General features: G+C 45.2%; 1 protein-coding gene across 1 annotated transcript in view; it reads right to left on the bottom strand.

Moving 5' to 3' along the window:
• The window catches only part of STXBP4 (syntaxin binding protein 4), a 136,778-nt gene that overhangs the window by 96,760 nt on the left and 19,108 nt on the right, over positions 1-20,910 (bottom strand). Inside the window, exons 5-11 of the mRNA XM_083490006.1 lie at positions 17,178-17,284; positions 16,474-16,645; positions 10,053-10,131; positions 7,072-7,166; positions 3,283-3,379; positions 1,519-1,631; positions 665-754 (exon numbers count right to left, since the gene is read on the bottom strand). Coding sequence (XP_083346132.1) covers positions 665-754; positions 1,519-1,631; positions 3,283-3,379; positions 7,072-7,166; positions 10,053-10,131; positions 16,474-16,645; positions 17,178-17,284 — 753 coding nt within the window. The remainder of the gene's footprint in view (positions 1-664; positions 755-1,518; positions 1,632-3,282; positions 3,380-7,071; positions 7,167-10,052; positions 10,132-16,473; positions 16,646-17,177; positions 17,285-20,910) is intronic.

The following is a 20,910-nucleotide window of genomic DNA, read 5'->3' as shown; positions in this document are numbered from 1 at the left end:
TTTAGCTAATGGGGCCTCCTGCCGCCGCCGCGCCGCCGGAGCACGATTTCTGTTCTCATCCTGAAGCAAAGTTCTTAACCCAAGATACTATTTCTGGATTAGCAGAGTCTGTAACCTGAAGTGTATGTAACCTGAAGCATAGGTAAACCGAGGTACCACTGTACTAACATAAAACTGCTGTAGGCCACTTGAAGCCCATAAGTGGGACAGGCTAATATACATATGTGCGCGCGCACACACACACACACACACACAAACACACAAACACATATAAACAATGGTTGAGTTGGACCTTCCTTGGAGAAGCAGAAAGTTATCCCATCTATTTCTCAAAATCAAGCCAAATAATTTTAACTCAGTGGGGTCAACATGGTATAAAGAATACACAAACTCCAGTTGCTACGCTCTTCAAATTTATTTTAATGCATTCCATTTAAAAATCCTCTTTTTAAAAACCAAAAAGTACTTGCATTATAGGGGTGCCATATTTCAAAAAGTGAAAATTGAGTTGTTGAGCCTTTTTTGGCAAGGTTATTGAGTTTTTGTTGTTTCTTGTTTTGTTTTACAGTTAACTGGCTATGTCCAGTAAATTCCAGATGTACGGCAACCCTATACTTGGAGGGATGAGTATATTTTGTTTCAGATGAGCAAAGCAAACTATTACCTTCAATTTGCATATTTCTTGTAACGCTTCACTTCTCTCTTTCTTAAGTTCTTCCAATTCCTCTCTTTGCAATGGATCATAGGAGACAAACTGGATGCGTTGAAATATTGGGGGGGGGGGGCGGGAGGAGCGGGGATTGTTAACAAAGAAATTTTGGAATAATTAGGTCAGTTTTATCCATGATGATACTTAAACACCTACATTGTATAACACCTACATTAACCATTCAGGCTTTAAGATTATGTAAAATGATGCTGTTTTAATTGTTATTGATTTGCGGAGACTGTAATAATAATAATAATAATAATAATAATAATAATAATAATAATAATAATAATAATAATAATAATATAAACCAACTTAATCCAGTCTTATTAAGAGATTTGCCTGCTACTCCAATGAATTAACTTAACTTGCAAAATCAGCAAGTACAAATTGAAGCAGAATAATTAGAAGAGAATCCAACAAGCTGGCCTTCAAACATATTTGTGTGTGTGTCTTTATCAAAGCCCTAAGTTATTGCTTAATAGCCGATGGTTTTTAGAAGAAGCTAACAAGACAATTTCATTTTAAAATGCAAGGTTGAGCAGGGGTTTGCAATATTAAATTCATAATATCAACCATTAGAAAGGCACAAAACTAAAGGGAAGAAAACCCAGCAATATACTAGCAGGAGAAAGACAATACAGGACAGCTGTATGAAATAAAAGTAACAAATTATTATTGTTATTATCTATTCATTTATTCAATGAATGAATGAATGGATGGATGGATTCAATGAATGAATGAATGATTAAATAAATAAACAAAGTCCAGATCAATGTAGAGAGCTCCATAACAGACACATTACTTACCTGTGAATCTAGTAATTGGGCAATTTCGTGAGCATTAAGTGCTGCCTGTCCTTGGGCACCACCTGCCCCATCTAGCTGCAAACAGAATAGGTTTCTTGCCACCTGGACAAAATCTGAAACAGAGGCTAAGTGAGCATGAACATGCCTGATCAATGGCAAAAGAAGCAATTTCAAGATTGCACCCAACTTTTAGCTGCCTGTTGAACAATTGCTATGTTTTTTCGATGTTCCCCAAGTTTCTCCCCATCACCCATTTCCTATAAAACACTAGCTATGAATTGCACGTAGGGAAATCTGTAAGCATACAAAATGACAGCCGGGTTTTTAACAAATCAGCTAGGTTAATTGCCATCAGTGTTATGTTAACTTTTAGCAACCCTAAAAAGGCTTGAATTAGATGAGAGACCTGTGGATTCACACACATTTAGCTACTTCCTCTTTGGCACAACCCATGGTTTCCCATTAAATCAGGCATAGGCAAACTTGGCCCTCCAGATGTTTTGGGATTACAACTCCCATCATCCCTGACCACTGGTCCTGTTAGCTAGGGATGATGGGAGTTGTAGTCCCAAAACATCTAGAGGGCTGAGTTTGCCTATGCCTGCGTTAAATAGTTGGTCAACTCTGGCTTGCGCTTCTCCACATACTAGGGACGGAGGCACTTTGGCCCCTAAAATGTTTTGGGGGTTTTTTAGGGGGCCGACCCGTCCCCCATTGTTCTGAGGGTGAACATGGAGCCGGGTACAAGGCAGCTCAGTGCTGGCAGCTCCTCCTGCTGCTGCCACAACTGGCTGGAGGGGGGGGGCGCCTTCCGCTGTCTTTCCCTTGCCGCTGGGGCCGTGCTGCCACTGCGTTCGACTCCGCTCCCTGGCTCCTAGCCCTAAGCAAGCAAACTGTGAGAGTAGCCCACAATATGACAATGCAGAGCCTTGTGTGGTCAAACCTAAACACTGTTTATTACTGTAATGAATAGGACTGGGAGATATATTGATGTATCATCCAAATCCAGTAGGAAGTCCATACAGTGGTACCTCTGGTTGCAAACGGGATCCATTCCGGAGACCCGTTCGCAACATGAAAAGAGCGCAAACCACAGAGGCGCGTCTGTACACGTGCGGGTTGCAAATCGCCGCTTCTGCGCATGCGGTGAAACCCAGAAGTAACCCTTTCTGGTACTTCCGGGTCGCCGCAGGACGTAACCTGAAAGAACGTAACATGAAGAGGACGTAACATGAGGTATGACTGTATCATGATAGCGGTTTCCTAATTTTTGACCTACAAATACATTGGTATCTCAGGTTACATACGCTTCAGGTTACATACGCTTCAGGTTACAGACTCCGCTAACCCAGAAATACTGCTTCAGGTTAAGAACTTTGCTTCAGGATGAGAACAGAAATCGTGCTCCAGCAGCATGACGGCAGCAGGAGGCCCCATTAGCTAAAGTGGTGCTTCAGGTTAAGAATAGTTTCAGGTTAAGTACGGACCTCCAGAACAAATTAAGTACTTAACCTGAGGTACCACTGTATATTGCAAATCATGGTGTGTGCCATGCAAAAATCGTGATGCTGAAGAACCGTGAAGCCAGCCAATGCTTCTCCATAGCTCCATCCTTCTTTCAGACATCGTGATATTTCAGTATGTCGCAATGTTCAGCTGTTGATCTATCACAATGTCGAAAACCAAGTATCACCCAAACACTGCGAGGAAGGCCTTTTTATGCAGCATTCTCTGTTACCATATTCCTAGAACTCACTTCATTACCTCCAAAAGACACTGTTCCTTTAGGATCTTTTGGGAGCTGCTGCCTTAGGATTTCTTGCTGTTCTTTTGTGGGTTGAATCCCGAGATAATTCAGAGCCTAGAAGCGGGATTTGGTGAGAGAGAAAAAGCACAGGGGTTTGAATTCTCTATCTGACAATGATGGAACATTGCACCTCCTTTTATCTGTTTAGGGAAGCTTTTAATGTTCAACAGATTATTGTATTTTAATATTCAGTTGGAAGCCCCCCAAAGTGGCTGGGGAAACCCAGCCAGATGGGCAGGGTATATATGTATGTATATATGTATGTATGTATGTATGTATGTATGTATAAATAAATAAATAAATAAATAATAAAAATAATCTGTCTTGTTTTAACTTGCTTAAGTCGCCTTTCCAGTCTGAGAAGAAGGTGTGATTTTAATAATAATAATAATAATAATAATAATAATAATAATAATAATGCAATAACACACTTTCTATTTCCTTTCTCCAACACTGGATGATGGGGTGCATCCATAGCTGTCAACTTTCCCCCTTTTTTAAGGGAAATTCCCTTATCCCTAATAGGATTCCTCGCAAGAAAAGAGAAAAGTTGACAGCTATGGGTGCATCTGTTCCGTAAAAGCCAACTCCTCGCGGCTGAGGTCTCTTTACAAAGGTCTCCCCCAATAAAATATTTGATGGGCATTACTATTCAAATGTTGTGCAGCTGCTATGTTTCGTTATCAATTATGTGTGGCAACGCTGACCCCCCCCCCAAATATTTGGCACCCTTGGGTTGGGCTCCCTTGATCTGTTCCTATACATCCACAGAGAGAAAAGTTTTACATACACTCATAAGTGTGCTGTGGCGGAACTGAAACCCTGATTCTGCAAAATGCCTTCGCGAAAGAAAGAAAAAAGCATTTACGTGGCACTCTGGGGCGTTCAAAGTGCTTTGCGCACATTATCGCAGAACGACATAAGCACCGGTTTATCCTTTCTCTGCTGCCTAACCCATCCTCTTTGTAATGTTTTAATGGGTCTGCTAGTGGCGGCCAAGTAAGCACACGATGTATCAGGGCGTGTGCGCAACAAGCAAGAGTCCCGGGCGCTTTTTAGAGACAATCCAAAGCGGCCAACTCTGAAACCTCCATTCATTACAACAGGCTCTTACTGAAAAGGTTAGGGAGGCTGCGGGAAGTAGATGGTGCTTCTTCTAGATGTTGGGTGGGTGGGTTACCTATGAAAGTAAGATAAGCTGGGGGATAAAGCAGCCTGGCTGATTCACAGCGCCATTTTCTGGCACCCAAACAAAGATTTTAAAGAGAGGAGATTTGAAAAGAGGCATACCCAACCCAGTGTGGGTTGCATCAGCACTTAGTCTCCTAAAACAAACAACTGACAACGAGAAAAAAAGGAAAGAAAGAGCAAATTCGGAAGCCCAATCTTCAAGCACTTACACAAAAACGATATAAATATTTAAGTGGTCTACCCCTCGCAGCTCTTTCCCCCCTTATTTTCCTGCTCTCGGTATAGATGAATTGAGAGAAGAAGGTATCACAAAAAAGAGAAATGAGATCTTTTTAGCAAAATAACTTTGGGAAATAGCTGGGGAAGAAGGCGGCGGCAGAACTTTGATAAAAGCACCTTGATGAAAGCACTTGAAAAGAAAAAAATTGTATCACTGATACCCAAAACATTTTCCTCTCAAACTGTAGGTGTTTCAGGGAAAGAAGAAATTTTACTAATGGGAGACTTCAACTTCTCTATTATCTGCTGGGTTACAAACGCCCCTAAGCATGAAATCTCCAGCAAATTTCTGCCATAGTTTGCTAGCACAACTTTCCAACTCAGAAATAGGAGGAAGGAGCAAGGGGTGTCCGTTACCCTCGACTTGATCTTCACTAACAGGAAAGAGCTCACAATTTCTAAGACAATACACGAGCTGTTTCCCCCCTTAAAAAAAGTGCACAAACATTTACGTATGCATGCACTGCATTATGAAAGGCTGCTTGCAGGAAAATGTGCAAATTGGGCAAAGTAACGCCCCCGAAACATGCATATGAGGAAAAAGGCACCCAAAAATACTGATGAATTTTCATTAGGTTTTTATATGATGATGGACATAGCAAACTGATAGGGAGATGCGGCAAACGTAACTTAGGATTGGGGGAAAAATGAGAAACAGCCATAGGGAGCTGTTTAAAAAACAAATAAATGTGTGTACAAGCAAGGCTGCCCTGTTTGAATATACTTCCTTGCTCCAAACTCACAATGAATCACAGGCTTCCATATTGGTCTTCCGGGAAATAATCTTTGGATGGCATCCTGCTCTTGCTGCATGGAGGGAGTGAACACATTGTGGAGTAGTGCTTAATAAGAGTTAAGTAGGATCTGGCCCTTCCATGTAGCCACCATTCAGGGAAGCCACATTCATGGCAAGGATGCTCAACGAAGCCAAGCTATTTATTCCAATCAGAGTCCCATCCATGCTATAACACAGGGTTTCCCAAACTTCGGTCTCCCACTGTTTTTGGACTACAATTCCCACCATCCCCGACCACTGGGGTATGATGGGAGTCGTAGTCCGACAACAGCTGGCGACCCAAGATTGGGAAACCTTACTCTAACACAAGGTCTCCCACCCACCTGCTCCTCCAAGGCCTAGAGCCTGTTGCAACATATTCAGCAGCAATGCACCCAGGAGGAGCTCTGCTCAATTCCTTTCAAGAAGCCAACCGGCAACTCGCTTTCATTGCACACAGGGTGGAATGAGGAAGGAGAAGGACTTGCAGGATGGCACCTCCACTGTGAACGTTCTTGCAACCATTTCAAACAGAAAATGTGGCTCCAAAACTGTCTAATCCATGGGTAGGCAAACTAAGGCCCAGGGGCCGGATCCAGCCCAATCACCTTCTCGATCTGGCCCTCGATCTGGTCCGGGAATCAGCGTGTTTTTATAGGAGTAGAATGTGTCCTTTTATTTAAAATGCATCTCTGGGTTATTTGTGGGGCATAGGAATTCATTCATTTTTTATTTCCCCCCCCCAAAAAAAAATATAGTCCGGCCCCCCACAAGGTCTGAGGGACAGTGGACCAGCCCCCAGCTGAAAAAGTTTGCTGACCCCACTCTAATCCTTTTCTCCATCTGCATTAACGTGTAAACTCCTCTATTTGGATCTGAATACACACAAGCACTCAGGCCCTGCCACTCTCTTTGTGAGTCCAAAGAGTCCTTGCTGAAATTCATTTACTTGGCAAGAAGAACAAAAGCTCTACAAGTTCATGTCATAGCCACAAAGTGCTCATAAGTCTTGGCCAAAATGAGAATCTTCCAGTTACTTTGGCTGCAGACCTACAGTAATATATTGCAAATTTTAGGGATCGCTAGAAATAAGCTAGTGTGGCTATAAAAATATTTTAAAAGGAAAGACAACAAGGGTCCCGAGCCAAAGTAAATTGCTAGAGCCAAAGTAAATTGCTGAAATTAATGGGATATAAAGTCAATGGGAACTCAAGCACAACTTTCCCTAGATTTGGGCTAAAGGTTCCTGCAACATTTGCAAAAGGCAGTTCTGCTGCTAGGAGAGGAAATCGCAGCAGAAAGAGTAGCATCCAAAGCTTAAAAACATTTTCATCCAGCCAGACCATTTCAATATTTGCTAAATAATTTCATCATAATTTCATGTCGATTCAGCACAGCAAACCGTTGGTCTCACGAGTGTTATTTACCCGTGTGGAATAGTAATTTCTGTCACCAAATTGCCACAGGAACAAAGGTAAAAAATAAGACAGAAGATATTTACCATCTCTAGTTTATCTGCTTGGAGACGAACAGTGGGGTTTAGGGAAATCTTCCTTCTTTGTGGTCCATAATCATCGCTCCACGTGGGGCCAACAGCTAAGAGACAACAGGCTGCACATTAATTGGAAATCTAATTGGAACTTTTTCTCCTGAAGGATGTGTTCCGAACTCCTGCTGTTCAAACAACTGGAGCTAATCACCTGAATACCAGAATCAACTCGTGTTTGTTATCCTCCCCCCTTTAAACGGTAAGCAAGATGCAATTTAAATGTTTATTACAGATCTCAAATGGAAACTGATGGATGCTGCTGAAATACTAGTTGGACCTTCCTGTACGAACCCGCCAAGATATGAGGGTTTGTGTGGGTGTGGGAACATCACACAAAAACCTGGAGGATAACTGGGGAATGATGGGCTGTGGATCAAACAGACATTATTGAAACATGAACGGTCATATCATGAGAGAGGCACATGGCTTGCACCTGTGATACCTCTTTTTAAAAAACAATCAAAAGGAAACAGGAGATGGAGAGAGGGAGAGGAAGAGAGAAATAAGTTGATACAGGCTGTGGCACAGATGTACACAATTTCTTTTTTGTGGTGAGGGGGCATTTCTTTGGACTCCTGCCAAGTCACCAAAACTTTCTAAAACATCCCCCAAAGCCTGCATATTTGCATAGCAATAACAGTAACAATAACAATTTATTACTTATACCCTGCCCATCTGGTTGGGTTTCCCCAGCCATTCTGGGTGGCTCCCAACAGGATATTAAAAACGCGATAAAACATCAAACATTAAAAACTTCCCTAAACAGGGCTGCCTTCAGGTGTCTTCTAAAAGTCAGATAGATGTTTATTTCCTTGACATCTGATGGGAGGGCGTTCCACAGGGTGGGCGCCACTACCGAGAAGGCCCTCTGCCTGGTTCCCTGTAACCTCACTTCTCGCATTGAGGGAACTGCCAGAAGGTCGTCGGTGCTGGACCTCAGTGACCTGAACAATGGGGGTGGAGACGCTCCTTCAGGTATACTGGGCTGAGGCTGTTTAGGGCTTTGAAGGTCAGCGCCAACACTTTGAATTGTGCTCGGAAATGTACTGGGAGCCTATGTAGGTCTTTCCGGACCGGTGTGTTATATGCATGGTGGAGCAAGCATGACTGTACCAACACTAGACAACCCATACAGTATTCTACCACCCAAGGTGCATGTGCTTTTAGAATACCCCAACACATTTTTGCATCTATAGCTATACGTACACATGAACTGCCTACTGCCTGTTTAAGACATAAGGCATAAGCGACTTGGAGGTAAAACAAGGATTTTGCCTATGCCTGAGCCCTTGCCTCCTACCCAACCTTTGGCAAATGTGAAAACAAAATGCAAGGTGCTTTTACACTCATTTTATATCCTTAATATACACGTGGCAAACATATGTTAAGCGCAGAGTCCTATAAGCACTGGAAAATACTTAAGTTTCTATGGCAACTGGATCTTCAGATACGCCGGTGTTATTCACCATGCTGTGCCAAAGTGAGCCTATTGATTACTAATTATATAAGCTTGACAGGTTTTCAATCTGCCTACTTCCAGGGAAGCCTGTCCATGTCTATTTGTTTGCCAATGGTGCCTGGTGTGGCATTGCAAAGCATTCTGGGAGCGTTAGTTCATGCAGGGCTCCAGCCAGGCCTACTGAATGGAACTACTGCTGCAGAAACCAGGGCTTATCCTAGAATACACTCAAACAACAGCAACAATTTATTTGTATGCCGCCCATCTGACTGGGGTGCCTCAGCCCCTCGGGGTGGCTTCCAACAAATGAAAACATCAAACGCAGTAAAACCCCAAACATTAACAACTTCCCCTATACAGGGCTGCCTCCAGATGTCTTCTCAAAGTCAGGTAGTTGTTTATTTCCTTGACATCTGACGGGAGGGCATTCTAGGGAGGAGCTGTCATGGAGGGCAAGCTTGTCCAGCGTTACAGATATTCTCAGGGAGGAAGCTTATGGACAACCCCATATTCATAGAATTGTAGAGTTGGAAGGGACCCTGAGGGTCATTTAGACCAACCCTCCTGCAATGCAGCTACCCCAAATGGGGATCGAACCTGCAACCTTGGTATTCCCTGAAACAGACTTTGAAAACCATTTATTACTCCCTTTATAGGTAAAGGATCCCTGGATGGTTAAGTCCAGTCAAAGGCGACTATGGGGTTGCGGCGCTCATCTCGCTTTTCAGGCCGAGGGAGCCAGCGTTTGTCTGCAGACAGCTTTCCGGGTCACGTGGCCAGCAGGACTAAACCGCTTCTGGCGCAACAGGACACCGTGATGAGTGCCAGAGCGCACGGAAATGCCGTTTACCTTCCCGCTGCAGTGGTACCTGTTTATCTACTTGCACTGGCGTGCTTTCAAACTGCTAGGTTGGCAGAAGCTGGGACAGAGCAAAGGGAGCTCACCCCATCACGGGGATTCGAACTGCCAACCTTCCGATTGGCAAGCCCAAGAGGCTCAGTGGTTTCGACCACAGCGCCACTCTTTATATCTGACATCTTTTCCGTTATGGCACTCAAGGTGACTTACATGGGCCTCCTTGATGGTCTCCCATCCTTTCACTAGCCAGACCCAGATATGTTTAGCTTCAGAAAGGTCGCTACATCATGAGCTTTGGACCAGGCCCTGGCACCCACAGCCCCAAACCCCAGGTGTCAATCCTATAGCTGTAGAAGACAAATGAGCAAGGACAGGGTGCATTGTCCTTGCTGGTTACAAGCAAGGACAATCCATCCTTGTTCAGCCATCCCACAAAATAGTCAATGGCCATTATATTGGAAAGGGACTGCTAGGCAATCCATTCATTCGTGTTAGGGCAACAATTGGTGCATAATAGAGGCTTTTTCTAAAGGAAAAGTAAACACATTAAATGCTACTCCTGTGAGAAAGGCAATAGCAACTATGTGATGAGAAAGCAAGGAAGTGAGCGTTTACCCCCAGCAGATGCATCAGCGGTACTGTTGTTTGCAGAAAATGCGGGAGATTGCTCTCTCTTCTTGAATCTGGCTTTCGTCTATGAAAGAAAAAACACAAAATAAGGAGGTGCCTTCTGGTAAAGTAGGTCAAGGACCAAACAAACAAATGTCATTAAAAACCAAACACACACACACACACACACACACACACACAGGCTGATTACATAAAAGAAGTCCTGCCTAATGCTTTATCTAAACTTCAGATGAATATACAATACATAGCAAAAGCTTTAAAAGAAACTGGTTCCCTTTGAAACATGCACCCATAGAATTATGTTAAGCAGCTTTGGAAGAGTGGTCTGCATTGACTGTTCTTCAAGCAGCCCCAGAACAGCTGGAATAAACCATGGTTATTTAGTTTTTCTCCGCCTGCCGCTGCAAAGAAATCCATCCCCACCCTATCAACTCATGCAGTGATGCAACCACGCTAGAAGGGACACTGTTAACTGCAGAGAGCGAGAGAAGATATAGAAGCCAAAAGGAACTTAATTTGGCATTCCGGACCAATCCGTGGACACCAAGCCAAACCGCCAGCCACAAAGAACGGGAGGTTGCATTCCATCAGATATGTGGGCAACCTTAAGTACTGCGCAACTGGTAAAAGTGCACTCCCGACGGAGGGCCCCTAGCTAAGGAATTCCACACTGGATCCAAGGCTGGAAAAAGGCTTCAATACACTCCTACCTCCCTGACATGGCTTTTTTTAAAATGTCCAATTTCTCTTAGTAGCTCTACACAGACAGTGGCTACGGTGGTGGTCCTGAGAACGAGGAGATCCAAAGCAGGAACTCGGTGCCATTTATTACGCAAAAAGCACGTAGAGGTTTTCCATCAGGGAACGTATAGCTCTTGCCAGACAGATCCCTGTCCTTTTCTGACAAAAAAACCAGTAGCATTGAGAATTTCCACTGTTTCGTACTGCGTCACAGAATTCTAGAAAGTGTTAACGGCTAAAAAAAAAAGGAGCAAGGGAACATTTGATCACATGTCCCAGGGAAGCTCTGATTGATTGATTTCATTTGTAGATCACCCTTTCCTACAAGGAGCTGAAAGTGGTGTGCATGGTTCTCCTCCTTCCCATCTTACCCACCCAACAACCCTGCGAGGTAGGTTAGGCTGAGAGTGAGTGACTGGCCAAGGTGACCCAGTGAGCTTTCATGGCTGAGTGGGGATTCAAACCCTAGTCTCCCAGGTTCCTAGTCTGACACTCTAACCACTACACCACACTGGCTCCCACGTGTTCATGGCTTTTCAAGGACTCTGCTTTATACATTACAGTGCAGGCACATCTCAGCGACATGCAAGACTACTGAAAAATTCAGGTTGCAAATCTAATGCAAGGGGACGGACAATGTAATGTATGACCTATCGTGTTTTGCTTTCCTCCGTCTAAATAAAAAAATTCCTTCCAGTAGCACCTTAAAGACCAACTAAGTTAGTTCTTGGTATGAGCTTTCGTGTGCATGCACACTTCTTCAGATACACTGAAACAGAAGTTGCCAGATCCTTCTATATAGTGAGAAGGTGGGGAGGGGTATTACTCAGAAGGGTGGTGGGAATGGGAGATTGGCAGATAGCTGAGATGAGCCTGTTGACGACTCTTAACGACTGCAATAGGTCTTACAGGAAAAGGCAAGGGGTGAGAAGGTGAAAAATTGCTAAGTCATGTATAATGAGATAAGAATCCAATGTCTTTGTTCAAACCAGGTCTCTCCATGGTTTTAAGTTTGGTAATGAGTTGCAATTCAGCAGCTTCTCTTTCCAGTCTATTTCTGAAATTCCTTTGTAGTAAAACAGCTACTTTGAGATCTTGTATAGAATGTCCTGGGAGATTGAAGTGTTCTCCTACTGGTTTCTCTGTTTTGTGATTCTTGATGTCAGATTTATGCCCGGGCATATCTCATTATACATGACTTAGCAATTTTTCACCTTCTCACCCCTTGCCTTTTCCTGTAAGACCTATTGCAGTCATTAAGAGTCGTCAACAGGCTCATCTCAGCTATGTGCCAATCTCCCATTCCCACCACCCTTCTGAGTAATACCCCTCCCCACCTTCTCACTATATAGAAGGGTCTGGCAACTTCTGTTTCAGTGTATCTGAAGAAGTGTGCATGCACACGAAAGCTCATACCAAGAACTAACTTAGTTGGTCTTTAAGGTGCTACTGGAAGGAATTTTTTTATTTTGACTATGGCAGACCAACACGGCTACCTATCTGTAACTTTCCTCCGTCTGTTTGTCATTTCCCAAGGGAGCTTTTTATACCCAACAGTGCTGAGAAAGAGTACAGTCTTATGCATATCTATGCTCCTCTTGTGTCTGATGGAGTTTACCGTATTTTTCGCCCTATAGGACGCACTTTTCCCCCTCCAAAAATGAAGGGGAAATGTATGTGCGTCCTATGGGGCGAATGCAGGCTTTCACTGAAGCCTGGAGCGAAAGGGGTCGGTGCGCACCGACCCCTCTCGCTCTCCAGGCTTCAGGAAGCTATCCGCGAGCCTTGGGAGCCCGGCGGGAGTTCCCGCCGGGCTCCCAAGGCTTGTGGACAGCAGCCTGCAGCCTGAAACCCGGGGCAGCAGGGCACACCCTGGGCTTCAGGCAGCTCTCTGCAAGCCTTGGGAGCCCGGCAGGACTTCCCGCCGGGCTCCCAAGGCTTGCAGATAGCAGCCTGTTCTGGGGGCTGGAGAAGCTCGGGCTTCCCCCGCCCCAGCCTGGGGGGAAAATAATTTTTCCCCCTTTACCCCCCCCCCAAAAAAACTAGGTGCGCCCTATGGGCCAGTGCGCCCTATAAGGCGAAAAATACTGTACTCCAAAGAAAGCATGCTTAGGATTCAAATAGACTCCCAGTTCATCGAAATAATGCTTAAAAGAGGACATCCAACTGAATGGTATAAAAATGTTATTCACTGAAATTTCTCCAGCTGTATTAGCATTATATTTCAAAGAAGAGCATGTTTTTCATGCAGAGCTTTGGGGTTTTATTGGGAGGGGGAAGGGAGGTGGAGAGAAGGAGGAATCATGTGTCTGTTCAAACTTTCTTACTTCCTCCATACTAAGAATGATGACAGGATGCTGGCTACGGGAAGAAGCCACACAGCACGCTTGGCAGAGAAATTCTTCTTTATTCTTTCTTTCCTTTTTAATTTAAAAAATGTATTTTCCTCTCGACTGTTTGAACTGAGGAAGAGCTTAACATATCATCATCATCAACTTTATTGCACTAGCCAAAGGCCATGGCATCATTCACAAAGGGAACGAAGAGAAAAGCAACAATAACCATAAAGGTAAAGGTAAAGCTGACCGTTAGGTCCAGTCGCGGATGACTCTGGGGTTGCGCGCTCATCTCACTCTATAGGCCAAGGGAGCCGGCGTTTGTCCACAGACAGCTTCCAGGTCATGTGGCCAGCATGACTAAGCCGCTTCTGGCGAACCAGAGCAGTGCATGGAAACGCCGTTTACCTTCCCACCAGAGCGGTACCTATTTATCTACTTGCACTTTGATGTGCTTTCGAACTGCTAGGTGGGCAGGAGCTGGGACTGAACAAGGGGAACTCACCCCGTTGCAGGGATTCGAACCGCTGACCTTCCAATCAGCAAGCCCTAGGCTCAGTGGTTTAGACCAGTGTTTCCCAAACGTTTTTGGGCAACGGCACACCTGTTAGCCGGAAAAAAATCTCGCGGCACACCACCATTAAAGCCCCGCCCCGTGACGTCAGCGCGCAGCGTCACGCCGGGAGGGACGCACAAAAGCGAAAGTTTTTCCCCTCCCCCTTGCCGGGGTGGGAGGAGGCAGCAGAGCGAGGGCAGCTGAGGCGGCGGCGGCGATAGCGGGCGGAGGAGGGGGCGGCGGCGGGAGTTGCTGCTGCTGTTGTTGCTGCTGCTGCCCGGACATGCCGGCCTCCTCCTCCTCCGCTGTCTCGCGCTCCTCCCTTTTGCGCGCGCTGCCCCGCCGCTCGGCACCACCACCGCGGAGCCGCCCCCGGCTCGACGCGGATCCTCGCCGCCGCCGCCGCCTCTCACCGCCCGACTCGCCCGCCTTCCTCCCACGGCACACCAGCCGGTGTCTCACGGCACACTAGTGTGCCGCGGAACACCGGTTGGGAAACACTGGTTTAGACCACAGCGCCACCCGCGTCCATAAAAAAACCATAAAACTTCAGGCACTGCAGATACAATAAACCACGATCACGTCTCCTAAAAATTATTTGTTGCATACGATAGAAGAGCAAGGGGTTATCAGGTGGAATGAGCCAGCTTAAATGTCCGAATGACCTTTGCAATTGACTATTTTATCTACCGTATTTTTCGCCCTATAAGACGCACTTTTCCCCTCCAAAAATGAAGGGGAAATGTGGGTGCGTCTTATGGGGCGAATGCAGGCTTTCGCTGAAGCCTGGAGAGCGAGAGCGGTAGGTGCGCACCGACCCCTCTCGCTCTCCAGGCTTCGCGGACCTCTCGGCAAGCAGCGGGAACGCTCCCGCTGCTTGGGGAGAGTTGCAGGCATCCTGAAGCCTGTGCGCGCTGATCTCAGCGCGTGCAGGCTTCGCGGATCTCTCCTCAAGCAGCGGGAGCCACCGCTGGGCTCCCACGGCTTGCAGAGAGCTGCCTGTTTGGGGGCTGGGGAAGCTCGGGCTGCCCCAGCCCCGCGCCTGGGGGGAAATAATTTTTTCCCCTTTATTTCCCCCCAAAAATACTAGGTGCGTCTTATGGGACGGTGCGTCCTATAGGGCGAAAAATACGGTAGTTCTTTTCTCCTGATCTTCTTAACTGCCAACACATATAGTGCTACTTTATAAGTTACAAAATCTCAACATATCTCAATAGCTGGTGGAGCTCATCAATTTGCCTACATACAAAAAGAAACCTTGGTTGCCACTTATGTTCCATCGGACCAACACAGACAAGAAAACTTCAATATAAATTGAGGTGAGTTTTTTCTTAAGAAAAGGAAGATTTGATGATTATTTTTTTTAAATGTACCAAAATAAGGAACATATGTGTGTTGGGGCACACATGGTATAAATGAAAGTGAGCTTTCAACTAGGGGGGCGGGGCAACCTTTGGATAGCTCAGTTAGCAGAGCATGAGACTCTTAATTTCAGAGCTGTGGGTTCGAGCCCCACATTGGACAAAAGATTCCTGCATTGCAGGGGGTTGGACTAGATGACCATTGGGGTCCCCTGCAACTCTACAATGATATGAGGCTGCTGTCCTATATAACAGGAATGGGGAACCTTTTTTTTCTGCTAAGGGCCAATCATTTATGAAATGCACACTGGTGGTTGGTTGAAGTCAAAACTGGGCGAGTAACACAACTCTCTTGCTCCCTTCCTTGTCAGCTGCATAAAATTACACAGAGAGCTACATCTCGCCATAGGACTGCCAGCTGCCCATCACTGCTATGTGTACGTGGTTGGGTACAAGTCCCACTGAACCCAGCAGGCAGTGCCGGATTTCTGTACAGTGGTACCTCGGGTTACATACGCTTCAGGTTACAGACTAGCTAAACAAGCTATAGCTTAGGGTCCCACTTTCTTGCCCCCCCCCCCAAAAGGGGGAAAACCTGGATGTACATTTTCAAAATATAAGATAAAAAACAAATAAAACCAAACCTACATATAGAAACAGTGTTTTGTGTTGTGTAGGCTCCTATGATGTAAGTAATGGGCCCCGCCTGCTAGCCTGCTCCCTAAAATATCACCGGTTTGCTCATTTCTATATATAAGGTGCCAACATTCTGCATGTGCAAATGGCTTTAGATACCTATTAGGTCCATAAATTATCATACAGTGGTACCTCGGGTTAAGAACTTAATTTGTTCTGGAGGTCCATTCTTAACCTGAAACTGTTCTTAACCTGAAGCACCACTTTAGCTAATGGGGCCTCCTGCTGCTGCCGTGCCGCCACTGCACAATTTCTGTTCTCATCCTGAAGCAAAGTTCTTAACCTGAAGCACTATTTCTGGGTTAGCGGAGTCTGTAACCTGAAGCTTCTGTAAGCCAAGGTACCAATGTATAGCATATATTCAACACAAAAAACAGTGACAATTTGTTGTTGACAAAGGACAGCTGGACATATAAAGGGCCCCGTTACCTTCAGTAGCTTAGGGCCTCATCAAACCTAAATCCGGCCCTGCCAGGGGGGACTCACTTCCAAGCTAGACATATATAGGACTGCACCGCCAGTCACTTGTGCCTTCTGAAAGACCATATAGTGTAAGTGAAGAGGTCAAGGAATTGATCTCTGCTAAAACAAGTGGCTGCCTGTGAAATTTGCGACAAGCAGGACTTGGATAATCTATCTAGTTTAGCAGTTTGCTTGCTGATTGCTGCCCCTTTGTCAACCGACGACGCTTAAATTGGTTTTCAGAGAATACTTGCCACATTCAGAATAGACATCTTTGAGTCAATGCTTTCATTCGGAGACGAAGATGGAGGAAGCTGCAGTTCGTATCCATCCGAAGTTAACAGGCTAGAGGGGGGCGGCACAGTTTCTGCCTGACTGGAAAGAGGTTCACGCCGAATGAAAGCGATTTCCCACGAGGAGCTAGATCTAAAAATGAAGTCACAGGTTGGACACAGGTATTGTACGTTGCATTCTTCCTGAAATAACAAAGACCTCCCTGTAATCATCAAAATATGTCAGGCAGCAAGTGATGTTTAGAGGATCAATAAAATTCAGTGGGACAAAAATCTGTTGCACCAACTTGTTTTTAATTATTGCCCTTGTTCTTGATGGCTAGGAGGGCCAAATCTGCGAGGGTTTTACGTTTTTAATGTGCTGTTACCAGCCCAGAATGTTTGGGCTTAGATGGCATCTGTCTTGGGAAACAATGGAGTGCGTCTATGGGGCTGGGGTCAAACCACTGGAGAATCACAGCGCCCAAAAGTATCAGGATTTATGCCCGCGAGACAGGGAGTTCTTTTTAACAGCTCTATATTTTAGCACTTCCAACAACACATATCCAAAATTCTCTCTCTAATCATGAGGGCTAGAGACATAAATCGACCAAATCTATACTAGGGAAGACAGACGGATGTAAAATGCAACGTTCAGAGGACTTGTTTTGTAGGGCAGTTGTTACCTCAGCTTTGTTCTGTTGATTAGGCTTCTTGCTTCTTCATAGGTGATTCCAATCAATGACTCCTTGTTAATGGAAACAAGCTGGTCCCCAGCTCTCAGCCGACCATCCTAGCAAGAACAAGGACAGTCGTTGGCACTTGTTTTTGCAATCAAGTTGCCTTAAGAGGTCAAGGCAAACTCCAAATTTATAAACTCCCAAGGTTGTTCAGTCTGTCAAATTGCCTTTTAGAGAAGGGGAGGGCCAGATTTGATCTGATAAGAGTGCCAGACTCTTGGTACAAATAAATAACAAATCAGAGTGCCTGGTATAAATAACTGCCCGACTGAAGCAGGCTGATCTCTGCCCCTTGCTCTGCTCAGTTTATGAACTGTATGTGGCTTTTGGTATGACTGCGTAGAAGTGTAGAGCCGAAATGGTCATTTAGTAAACCCCCTGCAATGCAGGAATCACAGGTAAAGCATCCACGACAGGTGGCTATTCAGACTCTGCTCAAAAACCTCCAATGAAGGAGTCTGCCACCTTCTGAGGTAGCCTGTTCCACGGCTTAACAGATCTTACCATCAGAATGTTCTGCCTAATATTTAGCTCAGGGGTCAGCAAACTTTTTCAGCAGAAGAGAAGAGTTTGGATTTGATATCCCGCTTTATCACTACCCGAAGGAGTCTCAAAGCAGCTAACATTCTCCTTTCCCTTCCTCCCCCACAACAAACACTTTGTGAGGTGAGTGGGGCTGAGAGACTTCAAAGAAGTGTGACTAGCCCAAGGTCACCCAGCAGCTGCATGTGGAGGAGCGGAGACGCGAACCCGGTTCCCCAGATTACGACACTACTGCTCTTAACCACTACACCACTGTCCCTCAGACCTTGTGGGGGGCTGGACTATGTTTTGGAGGGAAAAACTGAATGAATTCCTATGCCCCACGAATAACCCAGAGATGCATTTTAAATAAAAGCCCACATTATACTCATGTAAAAATACGCTGATTCCCAGACCGTCTGTGGGCTGGATTTAGAAGGCGACTGGGCCGGATCCGGCCCCTGGGCCTTAGTTTGCCTACCCATGGTTATGTTGGACTCTCTTTCTTGTAACTGAATTCACTGGTTTGGGTCCCACAGCAGAAAACAAGCCTGCTCAATCTTCCATGTGACAGCTCTCCAGATATTTAAAGAAGGCTATCATATTTCCTCTCAGTCTTCTCTTTTCCAGGATAAATTAATACTATGCTGTATTCGTGTTTCTGTTTTTTAAGTATGTGGTAGGTCAAGTGTGTGACAAGTGACTAACGAATCTAACCACCACCAGCAGCCAACAGTGAAAAACCTTCTATGGAATACAAAGGAAGAAGAAAAAACCTCAACTCTCAGCTTGCATATTAGAAGAAGGAATTCGAGCAGAGCCTTGTCCCAGATGCACAAGTTTTCTACGTGCAGGCAGGTTTTATCAATTCAGTCTCCTGTATTGGCATAGAATGAGTGTGTTGTATACATGGATCAGAACACACCACAAGTAGGAGGCACTTTTAGGTAAAACTATCCAGACATCATGAAGAACAAAGGTGGCTCTAAAGATATATGGTGACGTTATTTCATGGCGTCACTCAAAAATTTTGCCAAATTCTCCACAACGTCATTCCTACAGTTATTCAGCAGACTGGACACCCTGGAAGAGGTTTTAGAAATGGGAGCCTATTAAAAATGTTGGTACCCTTACATGCATTCTGAACTAATAGGGTCGCAGCAGTACTGCACTATATGTGTGTGTTTGTCTGTAGAGGTAAAGTAAAGGTAAAGGACCCCTTGTCGGTTTATTCCAGTCAAAGGCGACTATGGGGTTGCAGCGCTCATCTTGCTTTCAGGCCGAGGGAGAAGGTGTTTGTCCACAGACAGCTTTCCAAGTCATGTGGCCAGCATGACTAAACCACTTCTGGCTCAACAGGACACTGTGATGGAAACCAGAGCACATGGAAACGCTGTTCACCTTCCTGCCACATTTATCTACTGCCTATTTATCTACTTGCACTGGTATGCTTTCGAACTGATTGGTTGGCAGAAGCTGGGACAGAGCAACGGGAGCTCACTCCATCGCGGGGATTCGAACTGCCGACCTTCTGATTGGCAAGCCCAAGAGGATCAGTGGTTTAGACCACAGCGCCACCCGCACTTCAGCCTGATAACTCTGCTTTTGATTTAGGAGAGAGCGCAAAATATACAGAAGGGGTCCTTGTAGGTGAAGCTTGTATTTTATTCCCACTACAGTGGTACCTCGGGTTAAGTACTTAATTCGTTCTGGAGGTCCGTTCTTAACCTGAAACTGTTCTTAACCTGAAGCACCACTTTAGCTAATGGGGTCTCCTGCTTCTGCTGTGCCACTGGAGCACGATTTCTGTTCTCATCCGGAAGCAAAGTTCTTAACCCGAGGTACTATTTCTGGGTTAGCGGAGTCTGTAACCTGAAGCGTATGTAACCTGAAGTGTATGTAACCCGAGGTACCACTGTATTTTATCCTGATGAGGAGCAACAGCCACTGTGATGACGCGAACCAAGTCCTCATAGCTAAAGCTGTCGGAATCAGCAATAGATGGACTGGACTGCCGCATGGATGCCAGAGGATGAAAAATAAAAAAAGGATAAGGGACAGGGAAGGGGATAATCAGGCAGTACTAGATGTCCTGGAAGGGAGAAGCTGGCATTAGGAGCTGAACTACTTTGCTGCTGCAGAACAGAGTAACAGATCAGCGAGAGATATCAGCGGAATTTCACTGGGCACAAAATTGGACACAGATGGTCGTTTTGTTTTAGAATTAAGCCACAGACAGTTTGTGAGAAGTTTCTGTACCAGTTAATCCAGCTCTGAGCTGGATTAATTCGCACCAGAGGGGTGGGGGTAAGGGATCCAGTTTCAAACAGCTATACATACAACCTCGGCGAACGTTTGGACCCTGACCAGATGCAACAGCGGAGAGCCCAAAGACTTTGGCACCAATAATTTAGCGCACAGTTCAGGAAAATGTGGGTGGGTGGCTGGGGAGGTGGAGAATGAGGCCAGAAAAAGCGCTTTTGCACTCAGCTCAAACCAACGTTTAGCCTACAGCACATCACATTTCTGTTTTTGCCAAGCTCTACACTTAAAATTAAAAAAGAGGCTCTTTTAAAAAAAAATTCAATGCAAGCAGCAATTCAGTCCGTGAAAATTGCAGACCCTCTAAGTGTCTCTTTTTTCCAGGAAGAGTCCCGGACTTAAAGAAGCCATCCCGGTTTCTGCTTTGAACCAGCAATGTCCTGCTTCTCCTTAGGATGTCCCTATTTTCATGAGAGAAATGTTGAAGGGTACAGTAGGACAACCCTCTTTTCACTGGAGAAATGTTGGGGAGTATGGAGTTATGTGACCATCCCCAGCCAAGGAGATAAGTAACTATACAACCTTTAGAAGACATCTGAAGGCAGCCCTGTATAGGGAAGGTTTTTTTAAAAAATGTTTAATGTTTGATTATGTTTGTATGTATGTTGGAAGCTGCCCAGAGAAGCTGGGACAACACACTCAGATAGGTGGGGATATAAATAATAAAACTATTATTAGTATTAGTATTATTATTATGGAATAAGACATCCCAATTTTATCAGAGAAATATTGGAGGGTATGGAATTGCTGTCAACATGAAAACAACAGGAATTCTAAGCCTACAGGTCACTTCTGAAGGCACGAAAGTACTCTATAAAGATGTTCAGCCACACAC

The sequence above is a fragment of the Podarcis liolepis genome (genome assembly GCF_965112155.1).
Source record: "Podarcis liolepis genome assembly, chromosome: 2".
NCBI classification, from domain to species: Eukaryota; Metazoa; Chordata; class Lepidosauria; order Squamata; family Lacertidae; genus Podarcis; species Podarcis liolepis.
Note: the sequence above shows the minus strand (reverse complement) of the source record. Positions and strands in the feature narration are given on the sequence as shown.